This window comes from Coregonus clupeaformis, chromosome 1, assembly GCF_020615455.1.
Source record: "Coregonus clupeaformis isolate EN_2021a chromosome 1, ASM2061545v1, whole genome shotgun sequence".
Lineage (NCBI taxonomy): Eukaryota > Metazoa > Chordata > Actinopteri > Salmoniformes > Salmonidae > Coregonus > Coregonus clupeaformis.
In genome coordinates this window covers 26,630,764-26,656,824 of record NC_059192.1, presented here as the reverse complement: position 1 = coordinate 26,656,824, position 26,061 = coordinate 26,630,764, and the positions used below count along the sequence as shown (strand labels likewise).

General features: G+C 43.1%; 1 protein-coding gene across 1 annotated transcript in view; it reads right to left on the bottom strand.

Moving 5' to 3' along the window:
- Positions 1-2,734: 2,734 nt before the first annotated feature.
- The window catches only part of plcd3b (phospholipase C, delta 3b), a 95,111-nt gene continuing 71,784 nt past the window's right edge, over positions 2,735-26,061 (bottom strand). The window contains exons 9-15 of the mRNA XM_041875872.2: positions 12,377-12,517; positions 12,057-12,210; positions 10,818-10,934; positions 10,108-10,286; positions 9,713-9,848; positions 5,595-5,744; positions 2,735-5,473 (exon numbers count right to left, since the gene is read on the bottom strand). Coding sequence (XP_041731806.2) covers positions 5,235-5,473; positions 5,595-5,744; positions 9,713-9,848; positions 10,108-10,286; positions 10,818-10,934; positions 12,057-12,210; positions 12,377-12,517 — 1,116 coding nt within the window. The 3' untranslated portion in view covers positions 2,735-5,234. The remainder of the gene's footprint in view (positions 5,474-5,594; positions 5,745-9,712; positions 9,849-10,107; positions 10,287-10,817; positions 10,935-12,056; positions 12,211-12,376; positions 12,518-26,061) is intronic.

Below are 26,061 nucleotides of genomic sequence, written 5' to 3'. Positions count from 1 at the left end.
TAATTATATTGTGTCGTTTCTGTGTTTTCATGTTTTATGTAGTCTTTTTAAACACATTACCAAATGAATTTCCCCCTGGTGGGATAATAAAGTTGATCTGAATCTGATCCAGAGCATCCCAAACATGCTCAGTGGGTGACATGTCTGCTGAGTATGCAGGCCATGGAAGAACTGGGACATTTTCAGCTTCCAGGAATTGTGTACAGATCCTTGCGACATGGGGCTGTGCATTATCATGCTGAAACATGAGGTGATGCCGGCGGATGAATGGCACGTCAATAGGCCTCAGGATCTCATCACGGTATCGCTGTGCATTCAAATTGCCATCAATAAAATGCAATTGTGTTCATTGTCTGTAGCTTATGCCTGCCCATACCATAACCCCACCGCCACCATGGGGCACTCTGTTCCCAACGTTGACATCAGCAAACCGCTCGCCCACACGACGCCATACACACTGTCTGCCTTCTGCCTTCAGTTGAAACCGGGATTCATCCGTGAAGAGCACACTTCTCCAGCGTGCTAGTGACCATCGAAGGTGAGCATTTGCCCACTGAAATCGGATACGACGCCGAACTGCAGTCAGGTCAAGACCCTGGTGAGGATGACGAGCACGCAAATGAGCTTCCCTGTCATGGTTTCTGACAGTTTGTGCATAAATTATTTGGTTGTGCAAACCCACAGTTTCATCAGCTGTCCGGGTGGCTGGTCTCAGACGATCCCGCAGGTGAAGAAGCTGGACATGGAGGTCCTGAGCTGGCGTGGTTACATGTGGTGTGCGGTTGTGAGGCCGTAATGCCAAATTCTGTGGAGGCGGCTTATGGTAGAGAAATTAACATTCAATTATCTGGCAACAACTCTGGTGGACATTCCTGCAGTCAGCATGCCAATTGCACGCTTCCTCAAAACTTGAGACATCTGCGGCATTGTGTTCTGTGCTCAACATTTGAGAGAAATAAGCTTTTTGGGCATATAGAAAACTGGGATATTTTATTTCAGCTCATGAAATATGGGACCAACACTTTACATGTTGCGTTTATATTTTTGTTCAGTGTAATTACAAAGTAACATTCTGAAGCTTAGTTCGAAACAGAGTGACCTTAATTGACTCCTCTTTTGTCTTCCCTCACACTTCTACATGAACAAGTATAGATTTAGCTATAACTTTTATTTTCCCTGAGGGAATTTCACTTGTCATGTTTGAAGTTCATACCTAGGCATACATATGAACAATATAGAAAAATATGGATCACATGAATGATGCAGCCACAGTCAGCTTATCAGCAGTTTCCATGTGTTGATGCCATTCCATTTACTCTGTTCCATCCATTAATATGAGCCGTCCTCCCCTCAGCAGCCTCCACTGCTCTCAACAGTAAGTTAAGTTGAGGAACTGAGTTCCTTTTTGGGGCTCTGGGGCCACCTAGCGGCCGCGAGGCCCTACACACAGCGCGTAGTCTGCGTATAAGCAGATGCGGCACTGAGTACACTAGTATAGCAGCATCTGCTTTTCAAGAACATCTCCATTTGCAGTAACCTACAATGCCTTTTACAGTATCACCACAAAATGATGCTGTTGTAAGGCATATCGGTGTATGAGGAATAAGATTCTGTATCTAATATGCTATTATCCCTATACAAATCTTTCAAATTCATCCATAAAAATGTACAGTATGAACTTCGTTTTTATAAGAAACATTAATGTGTTGAAAATTCCAAATTGTTTGCGTAGTCAACTTACACATAGCACTGGCACACACACTTACCCCACCAGACATGCCACCAGGGGTCTTTTCAGAGTCCCCAAATCCAGAACAAATTCAAGAAAACTTACAGTATTATATAGAGCTATTATTGCATGGAACTCCCTTCCATCAAAGATTGCTCAAGTGAACAGCAAACCTGGTTTAAAAAAACTGATAAAGCAACACCTCACTGCACAACGCCACTCCCCTATTTGACCCTGAAGAAGAGTAGCTGCTGCTATCGCAACAGCTAATGGGGATCCTAATAAAATACCATTACCAAGTATGTCCACAATTTGTAGGATACATTACACCACTTTTCTGTTCTTTATTTTCGTTTTTAATTGATTCAGTTATTACAGCCAGAAATAAATACTGTAAACATTGCTTTAACGCTAATTATTTTAACGCAAACGTTTTTTATCAGTATATATTTTTTAGCATAGTACCAGATCCTGACAGTGTTGTGAATCCAACATGCCCCGGGGTGAAGTTTCCCCTAGGTACAGATCTCGGGTCAGGTTCCCCTCCCCCAATCCTAACCTTAACCATTAGTGGGGGAAATGCAAAACTGACACAAGAGCACCTGGGTCACCCGGCCTACACCATCCAACATCCTGGTCAGGGTACCAGTCGAGTCACATGACGTAAATAAATTGCCTATGATATGAAATCTTAAATAAGCAGAATTCAATAATTGCAAGCATTAAAGTTAAGAAATGACAGTTCTGATAGTGTGTACAAGAGTAGAACACACTATGAAAGAGGTCATTAAAAAGAACATCCTACAAGAAACATCCGCATAGCCGCAGGAAGTAGGGTTACTGAGGGTGCTGCAGTACCCCTGAAACATTTTTAGTAGTGCACTGGGCCTTTAATAGTCCTGTAGTAGCGGACCTGTATTACATGCAGAAATGCTGATAATGGAAGATTGATGACACAGTTTTTAAAGAGATATGCCATTCAATACAGAAGAATGACAGAGAAAAGGCATTTAGAAGTGTATTTTGGACAATAACATGTAATATAATAGAACTGAATAGAGCAAAATACAATAGAACTAAAGGATAAACCTACCAACATACGTAACACATTTGTACTGTATGAAAAATTTATGCACTCACTAACTGTAAGTCGCTCTGGATAAGAGCGTCTGCTAAATGACTAAAATGTAAAATGTACTGTAATTTCCCAGTCAGTTTTGTGAATTGAACCCTGTTACCCTCCTCCCCCTCATTATCATCATCATCATCACCATCATCGAATATATACTCCATCTCCTTCAGTAACAATTACCAACAAAATCACATTTTGTGTGAACACTTAGGTTGATGTTGTTGATACAATATGTTTGGTATTGGAAACCTGAAAGTGTCCTTGAGTTAAAACAAGACTTTTCATTGCCTTGGAAAATCACTGTACAAAAAAAATAAGCTATAGCCAAAATATGTGCAATAAATACCATATATAATAGCGTGACATGGTGTTTGTATTTTGCACTACAATTACAGTATACATTTTTCTCCTTATCTTTGCTACAGCAGGACATTTTCACAACTTCACTTTTGTCTTTTACACAAACATCACATCTCTTTTTGAATCCATACAATACCATTGAGGAGTAGACCAGGGCCCGTATTCATAAAGCGTGCTGATCTAGGACCAGGTCCCCCTGTCCATAAAATCTTATTCATTATGATCTAAAAGGCAAAACTGATCATAGATCAGCATTCCTACTCCGAGACACTTTATGAATACGAGCCCAGAAGTGCAATATTGTATAAATGGATGGAGCAATAAACCATTACAAAAACATATTCCTTAAAAAGCATTCCAAAATGGATGGTATTGCTTTACATTACAGTAAATATGTATAAAAATTGTCTATCAAATAATTCTACAACAAAACTAATCTGGGTAATAAACAAGAATATTGATGTTAAAACTCTTCTTTCAAAGATGACATGATATAAATTATGGACAATAGATAATGTATTTCAAATCATTGCAATCACTTTAAAACATTTAAAAAGGCTTGAGTCTCAAACTAACCATACTTATTGTCCCAAGTTGAAGAGGACTTGACAAGGGAAAGCCAACGATTGTCATCTTCAGTCTCAATAACATCTTTCTACAGTACACCTGGCTGTCTCAATACTCTAAAATGACTTACCTTTCTCCTTTCCTTGACCCCTTTCCTTCATCTCCTTTCCTTAATCACTGATAGGTGGAGGGACTCAAATCAATGGCACTCGTGTGAGTTTCCGACTTTCCTTAGCTAACGAGGCATGTTATTTCTCTCGACAACCCAGACGCACAGCTGCCAGAGAGTAACAATTATAAAAACACTCTTCTGTGCTTGAACAAATTACATTTGTCAAATTATGCACTTTGCTGTTCTTCAAGTGCCATGGTCTGGGTCGTCAGAAAAATAATAACGTTTCACATTAGCTACAAGGCTTTCAGGAAAGGTACCCTTCATTTGTCATGTCCAGCCTGAATGGTCATCATGGACATAAGGACACAGGATAAGAAACTAATTCCAACTATTGAAACACAGCCTTTTGAACTTGAACATCACTTGAACAGTGATATCATAAAACAAAAACTTGAAAACATCATGGACCTGGTTACTCTTTAAAACAATTTTCTACCAATCTGAAATGCTACAAAAAGGCAACCGATCTACTATGGTGCATATTCTAGTATTGCTACGATAACTATATCTATCTACTATCTACAACAACTAGATAACTAAAGTATAATATGAAAATTATGAATATCAAATCTAACTTCTATATGGTTACATCTCTAAAGATGTCTAGGCTCGGAAAACTGATAAGTCCTTTGGTCTTTGATGAATTATAGCCATAAATCATGACAGAATGGGACGGTATAGTGATATCTTCTCTGTAAGGAACAAATACGTTACCCCCTGTAAGCATGTGATTCTTTAAAAATACTGGTGAATAATATAATTTCTTAAAACCCTTTTAACATGCTTTAAATATGCAACGTTCTGTTTGGACGGTTTACCTGCTCAGCAATGGCTGTGGAGGGATGTCCCATCAACCCTATATCCTGGCTGGCTATTGGTTGGTCCCTCTTTTTGTGTTTGGTCCAATTATCACACAAAACAGACAGCCAGAGATCCTGGTCCAGTAGTCTCACAGAATACTGGAGATCAAAGTTCATTACTATAGATATGCTGTTAGATAATAAATGGTATACAGTAGGACATCCACACTGTTGATGATATAGACAGTCTCCACTTGGGCCCTCTACTTAGATCACTCTAGTTGGGAGGAACCAAGAACAGTGGTTACAAGTTTTCAAGTTCTCTTTAAAAAAGAATAATGGGAGTGAAGCAGACTCAATTGAAAGGGAATGGACTGCAACCATGTTTACTACACCATAAAAAAAAAGAGTAGAGGACAGAATGAGTTTCATCTTAACCCTGGGTTACTTAGGTGGAGACTGGGAAGAGACTTAATGCTTCTTCGCTGGTGATTTGGCTTGGGACGTGGTTGGAGATATGGCTGGTGATTTGGCTACGATCTTGGTTGGAGATATGGCTGGTGATTTGGCTACGATCTTGGTTGAGGACGGAGATTTGGCTGAGGCCTTGGAGGGGCTACTGTGGCAGGGGGTGACCTTAACATGGATGAACAGAGAAGTGGGTGACAGGCTGGAACCATCGACCTTCAGCAGGTGGACATGACGGTAACCTGGGGGCGAGAGGGCAGAGGTGAAAGGTCAGACAAAACTGATTATTGGCTATAGTCTAAACAGTAAGATATGTTATTTTGACACACACCTACACATGTAAACACACACACACACACACACCTGTGCGGAGGCTGGTGAAGGGCAGGGTGAACTGTCCCAGGAAGTCGTTTCTGGAGGTGAAGTCGTGGTCCTCCACCATGAAGCGCACCAGAGCCAGCTCAGGGACATGCAGAGTGAAGTTGAAGGTGCAGTCCCACCGAGGGTTAAACCCTGACAAACCATAGGAGAGAGGGAGAGCGAAGGGTTCAACACAGAAATGTTTTCATGTATCTTCTATTCATACATCAGGTTTGGGCTCAATTCCATTTCAATTGGAATTTCAGTTTACTTCAGTAAATTGAAATGTAGTTGATAACGTAGGTTCAATCAGTAAGGCTGGTCTGAATAGATAGCTCACTTTACTTCTTTCAGTAAGCACAATACAATTCACATTGCTTCCTCTTCTATGTGCATAGTGGGACTGTCCAGGTAACTGCCAAAATAAAGGAAACACATAAATAAATTGTCTTAATAGGGCAAATGCCTAGCATTTTATAAACTACCCTAAGCATGATGGGATGTTAATTGCTTAATTAACTCAGGAACCACACCTGTGTGGAAGCACCTGCTTTCAATATAATTTACTCAAGTGTTTCCATTATTTTGGCAGTTACCTGTATACACTGAGTTTATAAAATATTAGGGACACCTTCCTAATATTGAGTTGCACCCCGTTCCCCTCAGAACAGCCTCAATTAATTGGGGCATGGATTCTACAAGTTTTCGAAAGCGTTCCAGAGGGATGCTGGCCCATGTTGACTCCAATGCGTCCCACTGTTGTGTCAAGTTGGGTGGATATCCTTTGGGTGGTGGACCATTCTTGATGCACACGGGAAACTGTTGAGCATTAAAAACCCAGCAGCTATGCAGTTCTTGACACACTCAAACCGGTGCACCTGGCACCTACTACCATACCCCGTTCAAAGGTACTTAAATATTTGGTCTTGCTCATTCACCCTCTGAATGGAACACATACATAATCCATGTCTCAATTGTCTCAAGGCTTAAAAATCCTTCTTTAACATGTATCCTCCCCTTCATCTACACTGAATGAAGTGGATTTAACAAGTGACATCAATATGGAATCATAGCTTTCACCTGGTCAGTCAATGTCATGAAAATAGTTAGTGATAATAGTTATTATCATCAGCATAGTCTCTCCTCCTCTTTTCTATTAGCCACATGCGGAATGTCATTCACCTATTTACCTTATAGCCTATGAGCACGGAACAGTAATTGCACATTCTTCACGCTTGCTGTTTAACCTATGGGCACACTCTTGTAATTATCACCTTCTCTCTCAACCAATGGGCATAAATCTTGGGATGTATTTATATGTCAAACTTGACCATGTTCTCTTACAGCAAAAGGCCCGTCATTGGAAATCCTTACTCCCAGAAATGATCAAATAAATTAGATTTTTATGTTTTGTTTTTTGTTAGGAAAAACAAAGAAATGGATTAATAAAATTAGCTAAATGAAAACTTTGCTGTTCTACAGGTGCAAGTTGTAAAGAGAAATGGAGTAGGATCTAGGGCTGTTACGGTGACCGTATTACCGCCACACCGGCGGTCACGAGTCATGGCGGCAGTCAAATTCCACGTGACCGTTTAGTCACAGTAATTAGGCTTCTCCAAGCTCTGATGCTGCTGATGGTCATTAGGTCACTACCAAACTTGCTAACTGCCTGGTACTCAGCACTTTTGTTGTCCCTCTAATCACTCTGACATCAATGCAAATGTAATCAAAAATCTAAATCAAACACTTCATGAGAGCCCATGCGCTCATGTTGCGCAACACTTCTATAGGCTATGCAATTGCGTGAGAAAACAAGAGTGATGGCCTCTATTAAAAAGAGGATCTCATCAGCTTTCAATAGGCTAGGCCTACTATATTTATTTCTCAACTTTACTAATATTAAGCACATTGCTTCTCTTTACAACAGGAATATAGCCTACCAGGCTGGCATGAAAATGAACCGCGGGAAAAGTGTCCTCCATTCGCTATTTAAGTGCATAGATGACGTCTTTTTTTCCCCTGCCCCTGTTTCGAATCAGGTGCATGATAATGGTCCATTCTAAATCAAAACAAATGTCACACATATATTATTTTGTATATGTAAAGACAATATTAAATCAAGAATAGTCTGATGGGTGACAATATTAGCCTATCACTTGTGAATTATATATTATCACTTGTGAATGATGCCCAGTTTAAGGCAAGAAACCGCCATTCCTTTTTTGTGTGACTTTTTCAAATCATAGTAGCCTAGCCCATAGGCCTATATGTTTTGATAAGGTTTGTATCACAACTAAAGTGGCCAAATAACTTCTTAAAATTAAGCACATTAATCCGTGTTACAACGGGTGTAGAGCCAAACTGGCATACATATGCAGCGCGTGAGTTGTAAGTTTGGGGAAGATAATTTTCACCATACATTTTAGTCATATAGCAGACGCTCTTATCCAGAGTGACTTACATTATTTTTTTTATTTTTCATACTGGCCCCCCGTGGGAATCGAACCCACAACCCTGGCATTGCAAACGCCATGCTCTACCAACTGAGCTACATCCCTGCCGGCCATTCCCTCCCCTACCCTGGGCCAATTGTGCGCCGCCCCATAGGTCTCCCGGTCGCGGCCGGCTACGACAGAGCCTGGATTACGAACCAGGATCTCTAGTGGCACAGCTAGCACTGCGATGTAGTGCCTTAGACCACTGCGCCACTCGGGGACATACAAATGCACGTTTATAATAAAAGCATTACATGCATAATCACATTTGCGTTCATTTTTGAGAATGGTGTTTTCCTGCTAATGGCACATTCGCGCTTATAGCCTACTGCCGTGTGCGCATTGCTGCGCTTATAATGTGAAGAAATAGCCTAACAGTTTATCAACATTTTAAGCTAAACTTTCTGATCTGTTGCGTCAGGCTCATTGCTTAAAACATCCCACAACTGTCCCAGACTATGTTTGGAATATTTATTTCTAGCACAGAATAGAATAGGTCCACTTTTGTACTATGGGGGAGAGTAGATTGACATAGGCTAGTGCTTTTGCTGTTCGTTAGGCCTATTCATCTTAGTGGCTGACGAAAAGTAAATGACAGTTCTTCCAATATCTTCAATATGCGCCTCGGAATTGGATAACGACGCACGCAGTTGTGTCCCTGATGTGTCTGTCTTCACTTGTAGCCTGTGAGAAAGACCCACTCACGTCACTGAGGGCCATGTGAGTGAGAGGTGCTTCGGCACGCAGCCGGGAGAAGGGAATTATAATTATTATATTCAGCCCACGGGCACAACGGCCACTGGCCGCAAAAGGCACAAATTATTTTAGGGGGCATTACGGCCACACAAAGGGGATGCAGCCGGGAAACTCGAGGCATTATCAAGTGCTTGTCAAATTGAGAATGAGAGAGACTGATGAAGCCTGCGCAAAAAACAAAGCAGAGATCATGCCTTTCAGTCGCATCATGCAGCTTTGAATGTATAAAAAATCTAAACATATAGTCCAACATTTGTATCACAACTAAAGTTACATAAATAACTCTGAATTAAGCATATAGGAGTACATGTTTCTTTGTTAACCGCTCATCACCTAATAGCCGCATGTGTGCACTCCCTCAAATCGTTTGGAGAAAATATCCTTTCTATTTTATTCAGCTACAGCATGTTGAATTGTATTCTTCATACTGGCTTCGAGACAAGTCTCTGAATGTCCTTGAGTGGCCCAGCCAGAGCCCGGACTAAAAACCTGATCGAACATCTCTGGAGAAACCTGAAAATAGCTGTGCAGCGACGCTCCCCATCCAAACTGACAGAGCTTGAGAGGATCTGCAGAGAAGAATGGGAGAAACTCCCCAAATACAGGTGTGCGTCATACCCAAGAAGACTTGAGGCTGTAATCACTGCCAAAGGTGCTTCAACAAAGTACTAAGTAAAGGGTCTGAATACTTATGTACATTTCATATTTCATTTTTTTATTTTTAATACATTTGCAAAAATTTCAAAAAAACGTTTTTTGCTTTGTCATTATGGGGTATTGTGTTTAGATTGATGAGGGAAAAAAACTATGTAATTAATTTTATAAAAAGTCAATGGGTCTGAATACTTTCCGAATGCACTGTATATTTACCGTTGTTGTCCACACGGGGGGTCATCTTTTTGTTGTTATCGATGGGAACGCCATGGGTCTCCACCCACACCTGAGGGTCCACGATGGAGCTGGGTTTATCCCACTCTGGCTTGGGAAGCTGCTGGGCTGAGATCACCTGCATGGGATTGGTTATAATGGGATTGGGAAAAACAGGAATGGGAAAAATAGGATTGGGAAAAATGGGAATTGGGTAAAACAGGATTGAGAAAAATAGCATTAGAGAAAAGTGAGGCATTGATTTTAATTATATACATTTAATTTATTTTTTGCGACAGTCTGAACTTGTTACCTTCTCAATGGCCTCTTGGCGGATTGACAAAGTTCACTTGGATTGATTTGGGGGGCTGTCTGGTCATCTGGGAGCGCCCACTTACCCGTATGGTGAGGAGGGTGGGGTCGTGTCCGGGTCCTCCCCCTGTGTTCTCGGGGTTGAAGTTGCAGTCTGGGCGGGTCATGAAGGAGGGCTTGAGGACGTATCCACAAAGGCCGTTGTGTAAAAAGCGACCCCGGTTCAGGTCCATCTCTTCCCCTGCCGTCTGGAAGTTCAGCGCCACTGGAGAAACAAATATTTCAGTTAACTACAGTGATTTAGTGCGTTGAGCTAAAGCCTAGACATTAGCCAGGTCAGCTGCCTGCCACAAGAGTGTTTTAGCGCATTACAGGACATACTGTAGGTCATTACAGGATAATCACTGTGGTTTAGAGTTACAGTGTATTGTGCTTTATATATCTGTCTAAGTAATAGAGAATTTATGTTGTCCATTAGAGTGTAATAGAATGCAGGATCATTGCTCTGTAAAGGAGTGTAAGGCACTGACCAGTGTAGCAACATACAATCTCCAATCACCTGGAATTCAGAAATACTATCAAATCTGGCAACCAACACTGGCCTCCCAGTGAGGAACAGTGTACCTGGTAACCACAGTTTCACATTTCTGTGATGGGCCATACTAACCATATTTCCTGAAAACACGCTATATGAAAGTAGATATGTTACATTTTGCTGTTTGTGACGTTCTACTTTCATAGTGTATTTTAGTGAACATAATCTGGCAACTTCAGAGAGTGGTTACAATGTTCTGACCAATCTGGCAACCGCCGTTCCACATATCCTGGGGATCGTAGTTGGAGGACTGCAGGCGTTGTCCTGAGGGATAGATCCTGCTCAACTGATGGCTGTTGTGACGGACAAAATGCTTCCCTGCAGGAGGGGGAGAAAGAAGGAGGGCAAGGATAGTTAAAACATTGGCAAAAGGGAAAAACAGAGAAGCCTATGTGGTGAACAAGGTTGTGTTCATTAGGGCATACAACAGGAAACATTTTGAAACATTTTAAATGGAAAGTCCAGGTAGACCCTTCCTGTTTCAATCTGTTTTCTTCCATTTGGTGCCTAATGAACACAGCCCAGCTGTCTCGTCTTCCCAATAGGGAATCAACAGGGCATGCAGAAAAATAACCTAGTGTACATATTAATAATAATAATCATAATTGATTGGACTTAGATAGCACTTTTTCTAGAGACCCAAAGCACTTTACATAGTAAGGGGGAAGCTCACCTCATCCACCACCAATGTTTAGCACCCACTTGGGTGATGCACGGCAACCAATTTGCGCCAGACCACACATCACCTATCAGGTGGAGAGTTGAGGAGTGATATATGCCAATTAGGAATGATGGGAATAATTAGGTGGCCATGATGGAAATGGGGCCAGGTTGGGAATTTATCCAGGACACCAGGGTTAACACCCCTACTCTTACGATAAGTGCCATGTGATTTTTAATGACCACAGAGAGTTGGGACACCGGTTTAACGTCTCATCCGAAAGACGGCAAACTTCGCAGGGCGATGTCCCCACCACTGCCCTGGGGCATTGGGATCTCCTTAGACCAGAGGGAAGAGTGCCCCCTAGTGGCCCTCAAACACCACTTCCAGCAGCATCTGGTCTCCTATCTAGGGACTGACCCTCTAGGCTTCAGAGGCAAGCCAACAGTGGGATGCAGGGTGGTATGCTGCTGGTGCACGTGGGTTTGTGCGTATGTGGGTCCGTGTGTATGTGTTTACATACAATGCTAACTAACAGAGTAGCCTGTTGATGTAATTGGCTAAGTGTGTAGAGTAGACTAATTGTACTCTTGGGCTTTTATTGAACTATTATCTTTTGGGAGCTATTAGGCTACTCTGTTAATTAGCTTTGTATGTAAACACAAACACACACGGACACACATTGGCACATACGAACACACACACACAAAAATACACATTTAAGCAAACACACATACACACACAAAGACCTCCCCCACAAACAAACACACTCTCCATACCTGATTCTTTGACGTGTTTGAGGGCTTCGCTCTCTGAGAAGGAGGACATCTCAGTGGGGGGTTTCTTTGCGGCCTGGTCAAAGCCTTTAAAGGGAACACTGCGTGTGTACACCACCAGGTCTGACAGCTCTGGACTCAGCTTAGAGACACCCGGCTATGGAGGTACACACACACAGAGAGGGGAAGAGGGAGTAGGAAGCGAGAGAGAAAGGAAAGGCAAAGTTACTAGTACTACATGAGATCAAGAAAGCCTATAGTATACACAATCAGCAAATCAGCTGATTCAGCAAGAAAGACAGACAAAAGACGCACACACACACCTTCTTCTCCTCCTTCTTTTTGCTCTCTGCTTCGCTACACTCACACTCCTCCGAGGAGCTGAGGTCTGAAGAACTGGAGGAGCTCTCCATCTCCACCACTCTCTCCTTCTTCCCCTTCACCAGGATCTTCCCTTTCAGCGCCTACATACACACATGTAAAAACAGATGGATAAAACGCACACTTAGGCTATCCATGAATGCACATACAGTACCAGTCAAAAGTTTGGACACACCTACTCATTCCAGGGTTTTTCTTTATTTTTACTATTTTCTACATTGTAGAATAATAGTGAAGACATCAAAAATAACACATATGGAATCATGTAGTAACCAAAAAAGTGTTAAACAAATCAAAATATATTTTATATTTGAGATTCTTCAAATAGCCACTCTTTGCCTTAATGACAGCTTTGCACACTCTTGGCATTCTCTCAACCAGCTTCACCTGGAATACATTTCCAACAGTCTTGAAGGAGTTCCCACATATGCTGAGGACTTGTTTGCTGCTTTTCCTTCACTCTACCGTCCGACTTATCCCAAACCATCTCAATTGGGTTGATGTCGGGAGATTGTGGAAGCCAGGTCATCTGATGCAGCACTCCATCACTCTCCTTCTTGAAAAAATAGCTCTTACACAGCCTGGAGGTGTGTTGGGTCATTGTCCTGTTGAAAAACAAATGATAGTCCCACTAAGCCCAAACCAGATGGGATGGCGTATCGCTGCAAAATGTTGTGGTAGCCATGCTGGTTAAGTGGGCCTTGAACTCTGAATAAATCACAGACAGTGTCACCAGCAAAGCACCCCCACACCATAACACCTCCTCCTCCATGCATTACGGTGGGAACCACACATGCGGAGATCATCCGTTCACCCACACCGCGTCTCACAAAGCCACGGCGGTTGGAAACAAAAATCTCCAATTTGGACTCCAGACCAAAGGACAAATTTCCACCGGTCTAATGTCCATTGCTTGTGTTTCTTGGCCCAAGCAGGTGTCTTCTTCTTATTGGTGTCCTTTAGTAGTGTTTTTTTGCAGCAATTCGACCATGAAGGCCTGATTCACACAGTCCCTTCTGAACAGTTGATGTTGAGATGTGTCTGTTACTTGAACTCTGTGAAGCATTTATTTTGGCTGCAATTTCTGAGGCTGGTAACTCGAAACATTTTGAAATGTTCCAGATTGACTGACCTTCATGTCTTAAAGTAATGATGGACTGTCGTTTCTCTTTGCTTATTTGAGTTGTTCTTGCCATAATATGGACTTGGTCTTTTACCAAATAGGGCTATAAAAAAAAAATGTATTTAACCTTTATTTAACCAGGTAAGCCAGTTGAGAACAAGTTCTCATTTACAACTGCGACCTGGCCAAGATAAAGCAAAGCAGTTCAATAAAAACAACAAAACAACAAAGTTACATATGGAATAAACAAAACGTACAGTCAATAACACAATAGAAAATCTATATAGAGTGTGTGCAAATGTAGTAAATTAAAGGAGGAAAGGCAATAAATAGGCCATAGTGCAAAATAATTACAATTTAGTATTAACACTGGAGTGATAGATGTGCAGAAGATGATGTGCAAATAGAGATACTGGGGTGCAAATGAGAAAAAATAAATATATATGTAAATAACAATATGGGGATGAGGTAGTTGGGTGGGCTAATTACAGATGGGCTGTGTACAGGTGCAGTGATCGGTAAGCTGCTCTGACAACTGATGCTTAAAGATAGTGAGGGAGATAAGTGTCTCCAGCTTCAGAGATTTTTGCAGTTCGTTCCAGTCATTTGCAACAGAGAACTGGAAGGAATGGCGGCCAAAGGAGGTGTTTGCTTTGGGGATGACCACTGAGATACACCTGCTGGAATGCATACTACGGGTGGGTGTTGCTATGGTGACCAATGAGCTAAGATAAGGCAGGGATTTGCCTAGAAGTGATTTATAGATGACCTGGAGCCATTGGATTTGGCGACGAATATGTAGTGAGGGCCAGCCAACGAGAGCGTACAGGTCACAATGGTGGGTAGTATATGGGGCTTTGGTGACAAAACGGATGGCACTGAGATAGACTACATCCAAATTGCTGAGTAGAGTGGTGGAAGCTTTTTTGTCAACGACATCGCCGAAGTCAAGGATCGGTAGGATAGTCAGTTTTACGAGGGCATGTTTAGCAGCATGAGTGAAGGAGGCTTTGTTGTGAAATAGGAAGCCGATTCTAGATTTAACTTTGGATTGGAGATGCTTAATGGGAGTCTGGAAGGAGAGTTTACGGTCTAACCAGACACCTAGGTATTTGTAGTTGTCCACATATTCTAAGTCAGACCCGCCGAGAGTCGTGATTCTAGTCGGGCGGGCGGGTGCAAGCAGCATTCGATTGAAGAGCATGCATTTAATTTTACTAGCGTTTAAGAGCAGTTGGAGGCCACGGAAGGAGTGTTGTATGGCATTGAAGCTCGTTTGGAGGTTTGTTAACACAGTGTCCAATGAAGGGCCAGATGTATACAAAATGGTGTCGTCTGCGTAGAGGTGGATCTGAGAGTCACCAGCAGCAAGAGCGACATCATTGATATACACAGAGAATAGAGTCTGCCCGAGAATTGAACCCTGTGGAACCCCCATAGAGACTGCCAGAAGTCCAGACAACAGGCCCTCCAATTTGACACATTGAACTCTATCTGAGAAGTAGTTGGTGAACCAGGCGAGGCAGTCATTTGAGAAACCAAGGCTATTTAGTCTGCCAATACGAATGCAGTGATTGACAGAGTCAAAAGCCTTGGCCAGGTCGATGAAGATGGCTGCACAGTACTGTCTTTTATCGATCGCAGTTATTATATCGTTTAGGACCTTGAGCGTGGCTGATGTGCACCCATGACCAGCTCGGAAACCAGATTGCATAGTGGAGGAGGTACGGTGGGATTCGAAATGGTCGGTGATCTGTTTGTTAACTTGGCTTTCAAATACTTTCGAAAGGCAGGGCAGCATGGATATAGGTCTGTAACAGTTTGGTCTAGAGTGTCACCCCCTTTGAAGAGGGGAATGACCGCGGCAGCTTTCCTAACTGATTGTGTATATTGGTTCCTGACTTCCCTGAAAAGTTGCATATCGCGGGGGCTTTTCGATGCTAATGCAGTACGCCACAGGATGTTTTTGTGCTGGTCAAGGGCAGTCAAGTCTGGGGTGAACCAGGGGCTATATCTGTTCTTAGTTCTGAATTTTTTGACTGGGGCATGCTTATTTAAGATGGAGAGGAAAGCACTTTTGAAGAACATCCAGGCATTCTCTACTGACGGAATGAGGTAAATATCCATCCAGGATACCCGGGCCAGGTCAATTAGAAAGGCCTGCTCGCTGAAGTGTTTTAGGGAGCGTTTGACAGTGATGAGGGGTGGTCGTTTGACCGCGGACCCATTACGGACGCAGGCAATGGGGCAGTGATCGCTGAGATCCTGGTTGAAGACAGCGGAGGTGTATTTAGAGGGTAAATTAGTCAGGATGATATCTATGAGGCTGCCCATGTTTACGGATTTAGGGTTGTACCTGGTAGGTTCCTTGATAATTTGTGTGAGATTGAGTGCATCTAGTTTAGATTGTAGGATGGCCGGGGTGTTAAGCATATCCCAGTTTAGGTCACCAAGTAGTACGAACTCTGAGGATAGATGGGGGGCAAGCAATTCACATATGGTGTCCAGGGCACAACTGGGGGCTGAGGGCGGTCTGTAGCAAGCGGCATCAGTGAGAGACTTATTTCTGTAAAGGTGGATTTTTAGAAGTAGAAGCTCAAACTGTTTGGGCACAGACCTGGATAGTATGATAGAGCTCTGCAGGCTCTCTCTACAGTAGATTGCAACTCCGCCCCCTTTGGCAGTTCTATCTAGACGGAAAATGTAGTTCGGGATGGACATTTCTGAATTTTTGGTGGCCTTCCTAAGCCAGGATTCAGACACTGCTAGAACATCAGGGTTGGCAGAGTGTGCTAACGCAGTGAATAACTCAAACTTGGGGAGGAGGCTTATGATGTTAACATGCAAGAAACCAAGGCTTTTACGGTTACAGAAGTCAACAAATGATAGCACCTGGGGAGTAGGAGTGATACTGGGGGCTACAGGGCCTGGGTTAACCTCTACATCACCAGAAGAACAGAGGAGGAATAGAATAAGGATACGGCTAAAGGCTTTAAGAACTGGTCTTCTAGTGCGTTGGGTACAGAGAATAAAAGGGGCAGATTTCCGGGCGTTGTAGAATAGATTCAGGGCATTATGTACAGACAAGGATATGGAAGGATATGAGTACAGTGGAGGTACACCTAAGCATTGGGTAACGATGAAAGAGATAGCATCACTGGAGGTACCGATTGAGCCGGTCTCCGCGTGTATGGGGGGTGGGACAAAGGAGCTCTCTGAGGCTGGTTGAGCGGGACTGGGGGCTCTACAGTGAAATAGTACAATAAGAACTAACCCAAACAGCAATAGGCATATTGACATGGGAGAGAGGGATAACGCAATCACAGGTGTTATTTGAGAAGGCAAAGACAACAACTGGTAATGGCGACGAAAGTTTTGGCTGAGGCTAAACAGATAAACAGGATAGGGTACCGTGTAAAGGAACAGTCCAGCAGGCATCAGCTGTGTAGCTGAGTGATCATAAGGTCCAGAGAACAGCAATAGGTAAGTCCGGGAGCAGTTCGTAGGCTGCTACAGCACAGGCGAGGAGGAGGCACATTTACATTTTAGTCATTTAGCAGACGCTCTTATCCAGAGCGACTTACAGTTAGTGAATACATTTTTTTTTTTATACTGGCCCCCCGTGGGAATCGAACCCACAACCCTGACGTTGCAAACGCCATGCTCTATCAACTGAGCTACATCCCTGCCGGCCATTCCCTCCCCTACCCTGGACGACGCTGGGCCAATTGTGCGCCGCCCATGAGTCTCCCGGTCGCGGCCGGCTGCGACAGAGCCTGGATTCGAACCAGGATCTCTAGTGGCACAGTTTGCACTGCAATGCAGTGCCTTAGACCACTGCGCCACTCAGGAGTACACGGCTGTTGATTCCGTGTGCTAGCGGGCCGGGGCTAGCAGATGGATCTTCGTGGTCGTCGCAACGGGAAGCTTGTTGAAACCACATCAGACGATTACGTCGGCAGACCAGTCGTGATGGATCGGCGGGGCTCCGTGTCGACACTAGGAGGTCCCGTCCGGTTGACAGAGAGGTAGATAGCCGGAAGATAGGCCTGGCTCGAGGCTAGCTCAAGGCTAACTGGTGTGCCGGGACAGTAGTGATTAGCCAACAACAGCCATTCGGTTGCAGCTAGCTAGTTGCGATGATCCGGTGTTAAGGTCCAGTGATTCAGTGATTCCGGCAGAAAATCCTAAATGCTCTGGGTCGATAGAACGCTGTGCAGACTGGCCGATAATTGTCCAGGCTAGAGCTGGCTGGTAGGTAGTGCAGGCCACGGACAGTGGTGAAGACCGCTAACGGTGGCTAATAGCAAGTAGCTAGTTAGATGGCTAGCTGGCTAGTTTCAGCCGTAGGTTCTTGATAAAAATAAAGAAATAATAAAATCCATTCCACATTGGGTGAGGCGGGTTGCAGGAAAGTATATTTAGTTAAAGGATGGAAAGTGCGATAGAGAAATATATACGAAAAAATACAAAAAAACTGGCTATTTACACGAGGACACAACAGAATACACCACCGCACTGCTACGCCATCTTTCTTCTGTATACCCTCCCTACCTTGTCACAACACAACTGATTGTCTCAAACGCATTAAGGAAAGCAATTCCACAAATTAACTTTTAAGAAGGCACGCCTGTTAATTGAAATGCATTCCAGGTGACTACCTCATGAAGCTGGTTGAGAGAATGCCAAGAGTGTGCAAAGCTGTCATCAAGGCAAAGGGTGGCTATTTGAAGAATCTCAAATATAAATATATTTTGATTTGTTTAACATTATTTTGGTTACTACATGATTCCATATGTGATATTTCATAGTTTTGATGTCTTCACTATTATTCTACAATGTAAAAAATAGTACAATTAAAGAAAAACCCTTGAATGAGTAGGTGTGTCCAAACTTTTGACTGGTAGTGTACGTGTAGGCAGGTACACGTACACACACACACACAAACACACCCATAAGCAGGCACACACCTACACCCACTTACACACACATATTTTAAATATGTTATTGAATCCAACATTCAAATGTACATTAAAAAAGGATCCAAACATTTCAAAGTCCCTGTATGTATGGAACTCAAGGGTACAGAAAGCACCTCATTCTCCAATCAGCTAGGTTGCCCACGACAGCTGGAACAGAGCAGTACCTAGCCAACTGCTTTGCCCTAGTTTTTGGCAGATCCGCAATCTGGAGGTCACACACTGCAAACCTGTGTACGTGGCCGAGACTGCCAAATATCAGCACCAACAGCTTGCACCTACACCCAAGGCTGTCCAAGCGTGCCACGTGGGGCTGGTATTTAAGAAGCTTGTCGGCAAAGGCCTGCTCCATGTAGCCTTCAAATGAGCAGTCCACTTCCAAAATGGGCACATCCCCCTGGCCTCCCCCCACAACAACAACAACAACATCTGGCCTATTTGGAACACAGGAAAACACATCATCATCAACATCAAACCAGCTTCCTCTTACACAAGAATGTTTATGGATGTGTGCTGTTGGTGAGACTACCTGTCTCACTTTGCTGGCTATCAGGTCGAGAAGGCGGTCATGTCTAGCAAAGTATACAGTATATCCTTATATGAACAGCAACCATTCACAACATGGGCAACAGACTCCATTACATTTGACTCATGTAGAATACAAAATGGGTCATGGTTTGCAGGATGCTAGATTATATTTTGTTGGTAGAATTTGCAGCCTCGCTTGCACACACACACACACACAGTCAATACAGGATTGATAAGATTGAATCGTACTACACCGGCTCTGACGCTCGTCGGATGTGGCAGGGCTTGAAAACTATTACAGACTACAAAGGGAAGCACAGCCGCGAGCTGCCCAGTGACACAAGACTTCCAGACGAGCTAAACCACTTCTATGCTCGCTTGAGGCAAGCAACACTGAATCATTCATGAAAGCACCAGCTGTTCCGGATGAACTATGTGATCACGCTCTCCGTAGCCGATGTGAGTAAGACTTTTAAGCAGGTCAACATTCACAAGGCCGCAGGGCCAGACAGATTACCAGGACGTGTACTCCGAGCATGTGCTGACCAACTGGCAAGTGTCTTCACTGACATTTTCAACATGTCCCTGACTGAGTCTGTAATACCAACATGTTTCAAGCAGACCACCATAGTCCCCGTGCCCAAGGACACTAAGATAACCTGCCTAAATGACTACCGACCCGTAGCACTGACGTCTGTAGCCATGAAGTGCTTTGAAAGGCTGGTCATGGCTCACATCAACACCATTATCCCAGAAATCCTAGACACACTCCAATTTGCATACCGCCCCAACAGATCCACAGATTATGCAATCACTATTGCACTCCACACTGCCCTTTCCCACCTGGACAAGAGGAACACCTACGTGAGAATGCTATTCATTGACTACAGCTCAGCGTTCAACACCATAGTGCCCTCAAAGCTCATCACTAAGCTAAGGATCCTGGGACTAAACACCTCCCTCTGCAACTGGATCCTGGACTTCCTGACGGGCCACCCCCAGGTGGTAAGGGTAGGTAACAACACATCTGCCACGCTGATCCTCAACACGGGGGCCCCTCAGGGGTGCGTGCTCAGTCCCCTCCTGTACTCCCTGTTCACCCATGACTGCATGGCCAGGCACGACTCCAACACCATCATTAAGTTTGCCGACGACACAACAGTGGTAGGCCTGATCACCGACAACGATGAGACAGCCTATAGGGAGGAGGTCAGAGACCTGGCCGTGTGGTGCCAGGATAACAACCTCTCCCTCAACGTGACCAAGACAAAGGAGATGATTGTGGACTACAAGGGAAAAAAAGAGGACTGAGCACGCCCCCATTCTCATCGACGGGGCTGTAGTGGAACAGGTTGAGAGCTTCAAGTTCCTTGGTGTCCACATCACCAACGAACTATCATGGTCCAAACACATCAAGACAGTCGTGAAGAGGGCACGACAAAGCCTACTCCCCCTCAGGAGACTGAAAAGATTTGGCATGGGTCCTCAGATCCTCAAAAAATTATACAGCTGCCCCATCGAGAGCATCCTGACTGGTTGCATCACCACCTGGTATGGCAACTGCTAGGCCTCCGACCGCAAGGCACTACAGAGGGTAGTGCGTACGGCCCAGTACGTCACTGGGGCCAAGATACCTGCCATCCAGGACCTCTATACCAGGCGGTGTCAGAGGAAGGCCCTCAAAATTGTCAAAGACTCCAGCCACCCTAGTCATAGACTGTTCTCTCTGCTACCGCATGGCAAGCGGTACCGGAGTGCCAAGTCTAGGTCCAAAAGACTTCTCAACAGCTTCTACCCCCAAGCCATAAGACTCCTGAACAGCTTACCATGGCTACCTGGACTATTCGCACAATTATGTCCGACATCGCTTTACCACCATCTCCTGATGAGGACGAACACCCTTGGCTGTATCTAAAATAAATATTTTATTTTCTCGGAATGAAGGATTCATCCTACCGGATGAAATGTCTGTTATGTTTACCAAAAGTTCAGGAAATACTAGCGTTCAAGAACTCACCTTTGAACCTAAAAAAACACATTGAGGAAAGCCTAATGTTAGCTTGCTAGTTAGAATAACGTTAGCATGCTAATTAGCATTCTAGCTAACATTAGCTAACATAGCTAGCCCACATTTGCTAATACAACAAGTAGTGTTAGTTGATGGTAGCTAGTAGCTACCTACTTTAGCTGGCTAAAATATGCCCAGATTCTGAAGTTTTGTTAGCTAACGCAATCTAACTAAACTGACATGAGCTAACTAGCTAGCTTGTTAACAAGCTAGCTAACTAGTAGTTTCCGAATCTGGGCACATTTTAGTCAGCTAACGTTAGTCTAGCCAAATACCTTTTCTCTAAACACCTGGTCAAGCTAGTTAGCTAAATAATGTTAGCTTTCGGGTGTTAGCTAGCCATTTTATTCCTTGTGTTAGTTGATAAAAGTTGTTCTTACCTAGCTAATTACTGTAGACTTATGTTATTGACGTAACCTTCAAGCTCCAATTAACATAGTTTTTTCTTATTATAATATTAAATGGTGGTTACAAACGCTCACTTAGCTAATGTTGTTTATAGCTTAAAAATTAGGATCCTATACCTTAAGTATTTGATGATGGTAGTTATGTAGCTAAGTAACTGTCTTTCTCTTTTCATTTTCTTCTTATTTCAGAGAAAGCATGTACACCATTTTAAGAAGTATGGAGAACTGACGGCAAACACACTGAAGAGAAAACATGCCCCTAAGACTCCCTCCACCATCAAGCAGAGCACATTACTGAAGACAGTGTCTCAGAAATCCATCGACAAAGCTGTGGTGAAGTATGTTGTCCAAGGGCTCCAACCATTCGCTGTTGTAGAACAAGATCCGTTCAGAGAGTTTGTCCAGGATCTGCAGCCTAACTCAAAGATCTTATCAAGGCCCACACTGCGCTCCAGGATTGATGAAGCCTCCACGGAAATGAAGAAGAAGGTGACTCAGGCCATGAGAGAAGTTAACCACATCGCCACCCCCACCGACTGCTGGTCTGCAAGAACACAGAGCTTCTTTGGTGTTACAGCCCACTGGATAGACCCTGACAATCTCAGCAGATGCTCTGCAGCCCTGCCCTGTAAATGGTTGAGAGGATCACACATCTTTGATGTGTTGGCAGGCACCCTGAATGACATCCATTCTGAGTTTGAAATCCGGGGTAAGATTGTGAGAACGGCTCTAACTTCTTGAAAGCTTTCCATGCTTTTGGAGAAGATGAAAACAACAAGGCAGTGGAAGCAGTGGGTGGTGAAGCAGCTCAGCCAATACAGGAAGATGGTGAAGAGGAACAAGAGGAGAGTGAAGAAGTGGAGTTTGTTGATGTGGCAACGATCCTGAATTAAGATTATGGTTTTGAGTACCAGCTGCCGAAGCACCAGCGCTGTACTTGCCACCTACTCAACTTAGTATCTACAGTCGATGCCCTGAAAGCAACATCATGCATTATGCTTTGGGGGTGTTTTTCTGCTAAGGGGACAGGACAACTTCACCACATCAAAGGGACGATGGACGGGGCCATGTACCGTCAAATATTGGGTGAGAACCTCCTTCCCTCAGCCAGGGCATTGAAAATGGGTCGTGGATGGGTATTCCAGCATGACAATGACTCAAAACACACAACCAAGGCAACAAAGGAGTGGCTCAAGAAGAAGCACATTAAGGTCCTGGAGTGGCCTAGCCAGTCTCCAGACCTTAATCCCATAGAAAATCTGTGGAGGGAGCTGAAGGTTCGAGTTGCCAAACGTCAGCCTCGAAACCTTAATGACTTGGAGATCTGCAAAGAGGAGTGGAACAAAATCCCTCCTGAGATGTGCGCAAACCTGGTGGCCAACTACAAGAAACGTCTGACCTCTGTGATTGCCAACAGGGGGTTTTGCCACCAAGTACTAAGTCATGTTTTGCAGAGGGATCAAATACTTATTTCCCTCATTAAAATGCAAATCAATTTATAAAATGTTTGACATGCGTTTTTCTGGATTTTTTTGTTGTTATTCTGTCTCTCACTGTTCAAATAAACCTACCATTAAAATTATAGACTGATCATTTCTTTGTCAGTGGGCAAACGTACAAAATCAGCAGGGGATCAAATACTTTTTTCCCTCACTGTATAGTGTTCTATTATAGGATGTTTTTTCTAAAGCAAAGTGACTGTGATTGTAAGTGCTTACGTTTACTGGCTATATTCCTTCATTAATAAGGCATAATTCTATTTTGTCTGTAAGAGATGTATTTTGAAGTGTTGCCTACTTGAGAATCCACATTCTTTTTTAAAACTGAGCTCTTCTTGTATCCGCAAGACTGTTACTTTTCAGAAAAGCTCAAATCAAATAAAAGGTCTGGCTGTTTTGCTTTTTGGATTTACGGTTCTTACGTTTCATACTTTTACTTTTGATACTTAAGTACATTTACCTTACGGCTATTTAATATCAGGTACTTTAAGACTTTTACTCAAGTAGTATTCTAATGGGTGACTTTCACTTTTACTTGAGTCATTTTCCAGTAAGGTATCTTTACTTTTACTCAAGTATGGCTTTTGGGTACTTTTTCCACCACTGCTTAACATAAGGAATGTCACGGTTTCGGCCGAGGCTGCTCCTCCTCCTTGTTCGGGCAGGCTTCGGCGGTCGTCGTCCCCGGAGTACTAGCTGCCACCGTTCGATGTTTCATGTTTGTTTGGTTTTGTCTGTTTGTACACCTGTCCCTTGTTAGTGTTTGATTTGGTTGCCTATTTAGTTTTCGTGTGTGGGGGCAGGTGTTATGTGGTATTGTTTATTGTCAAGCTGTTGCTCTTTTTGTATTACTCTCGTGTTTGTTGTTTTCCGAGAGTCCGCACTGTGTGCGCTATCTTCATTTTACGCACTGTGTGTGTTGTGCGTAATTTGTATTTTGCCTCCCGGTTGGGTTCTGTTTGGTGCTGCATTTTGTTAACTAAAGTCTGTTGACGAACGCCCGTGTTTCCTGCGCTTGATTTCCTCACCGCATCTACACTCAGCTACTGACAAGGAATTTGATGTATAACATTTACTTTTAACTTTTACTCAAGTATGATGATTGAGTACTTTTTCCACCACTGTACTTAAGTACATTTAAAACGGATACTTTTAGACTTTTACTCAAGTAGTATTTTACTTGGTGACTTTCACTTTTCCTTGAGTAATTTTCTATTAAGGTATCTTTACTTTTACTCAAGTATGACAATTGAGTACTTTTTCCACCACTGCACACACCCACACACAACAGGGTTTGTGTTAGCCGGTAATAGCCGGCTTTTGTCCTTTAAAAAAATTGAAAAGCCGAAAAACAAAATTGGCACCGGCCAACTGTCCGGGAGAAGAAGAAAAAATTCCATTGGGAAATAATGCTTTTTTGCCTATTCGTTGATGGAAATACCATTAGATGGAAATACATTTGACTGGTCATGCTTATCGTCTATAGGTCAATTTCCATAATTTTGTGTAATTAAATTGGCGCGTGTACAGTTTATTCCTTATCTTATTTATCACACGCGTACAGCATACAGAGCCTTTGAGTGGAAAATCTGTCAGACAGGGCAAGAGCTGCTGCTGCAGCATCTTGTGGTGCTTTCAAGACAACTGGGAACTCTGAAAAATACGAGGTCAAGTATTTAAGTCAGTGATCTTCAGTTTAGTTAGCTCTAGAAAGTGGCCCGGGTCCCGAGTTGGAATTCCGAGTTGGATGACCGTTCAAAACGATTTTTCTCAGTTGGAGCAATTTTTTCCCCCAGTTGTCTTGAACGCACTGAAGTCGGAAGTCTGAGAATTCTGAGTTCCCAGTTGTTTTGAACGTGGCATCAAACGGCAACGGAAGGCAGGCTTCATCAGTGCGTCACACACCACTTTGTAATGAGCTGGAGGCAGTATGCATTTGGAAAACATATACTTAATTTGTTTTAACCTGAATGTTTTAATACATATTATGAGGCATGTCTTACCTTGCTTCAAAGTAGCCTATTAGATCTCTTCTCTTTCAGAATTTCTAACAGATATTTTTATCTCTGTCACATGAAACCGCTCGCATGTGCAGTGGACTTTTGACAATGTTTTTCCCCGCTAATTGCATTATGGAACGAACATTCGCGTGTAGCCTACTGTCTTTTGCGCATTGCTGCACTTATAATGTGAAGAAATAATAGCTTATCAACATTTTAAGCTAAATGTTCTGATCTGTTGCATCAGACTCATTGCTTGTTAAAGTTATTTTTTTTATGTAGCCTAGGCCTACTGGTTGTATGAATTTGACCCACAACTGTATGGAATAGGATTTCTTTCTCGACAAGCTAACCAATAGAATAGGTAGCCTAAACCTTTCTACTATAGTAGATTGACATAAACTAGTGATTTTACTGTTCGTTACTCATCTTGTTGTCTGAAAAAAAGTAAATGTGGACAGTTATTCTAACATGTTCAAAGTGCACATCAGAATTCGCTATGAAGGACCGCACATCGTTGCATCCTCGACTTGCAAATTATTTTAATATGAATTAACATATTCTAAATATGACTCGTTTTAGGAAACTAGGCATATGTCGCGCGTCACTACTTCACAGGAGAGGCTTTTTTTTTTTTTATGGCATTAATGTCTTCTGCAACATGTGAACTTCCATGTGCCTTAATAACAAACTTGTATGACATCTGTAAATACAAATACGATTGTTAAATTACGATCCTAGTTGGTTTAGCCACAGAAAAAGACAGGAACCTTCCCGCTAGCCATGATTGGCTGAGATAATGAATGGGCTGGACATGCCGAGAGATGAGTTCTGATTGGTCTGCCATGTAGCACGCGACTGTCTAGAACATGAGCTGCTCAGTATGTGTAGGTAATCCTTTCTAATGTGGATTTTTTTAAAGATATCACGAAGGGCTCCCGAGTGGCGCAGTGGTCTAAGGCACTGCATCTCAGTGCTTGAGGCGTCATTACAGACCCCCTGGTTCGATTCCAGGCTGTATCA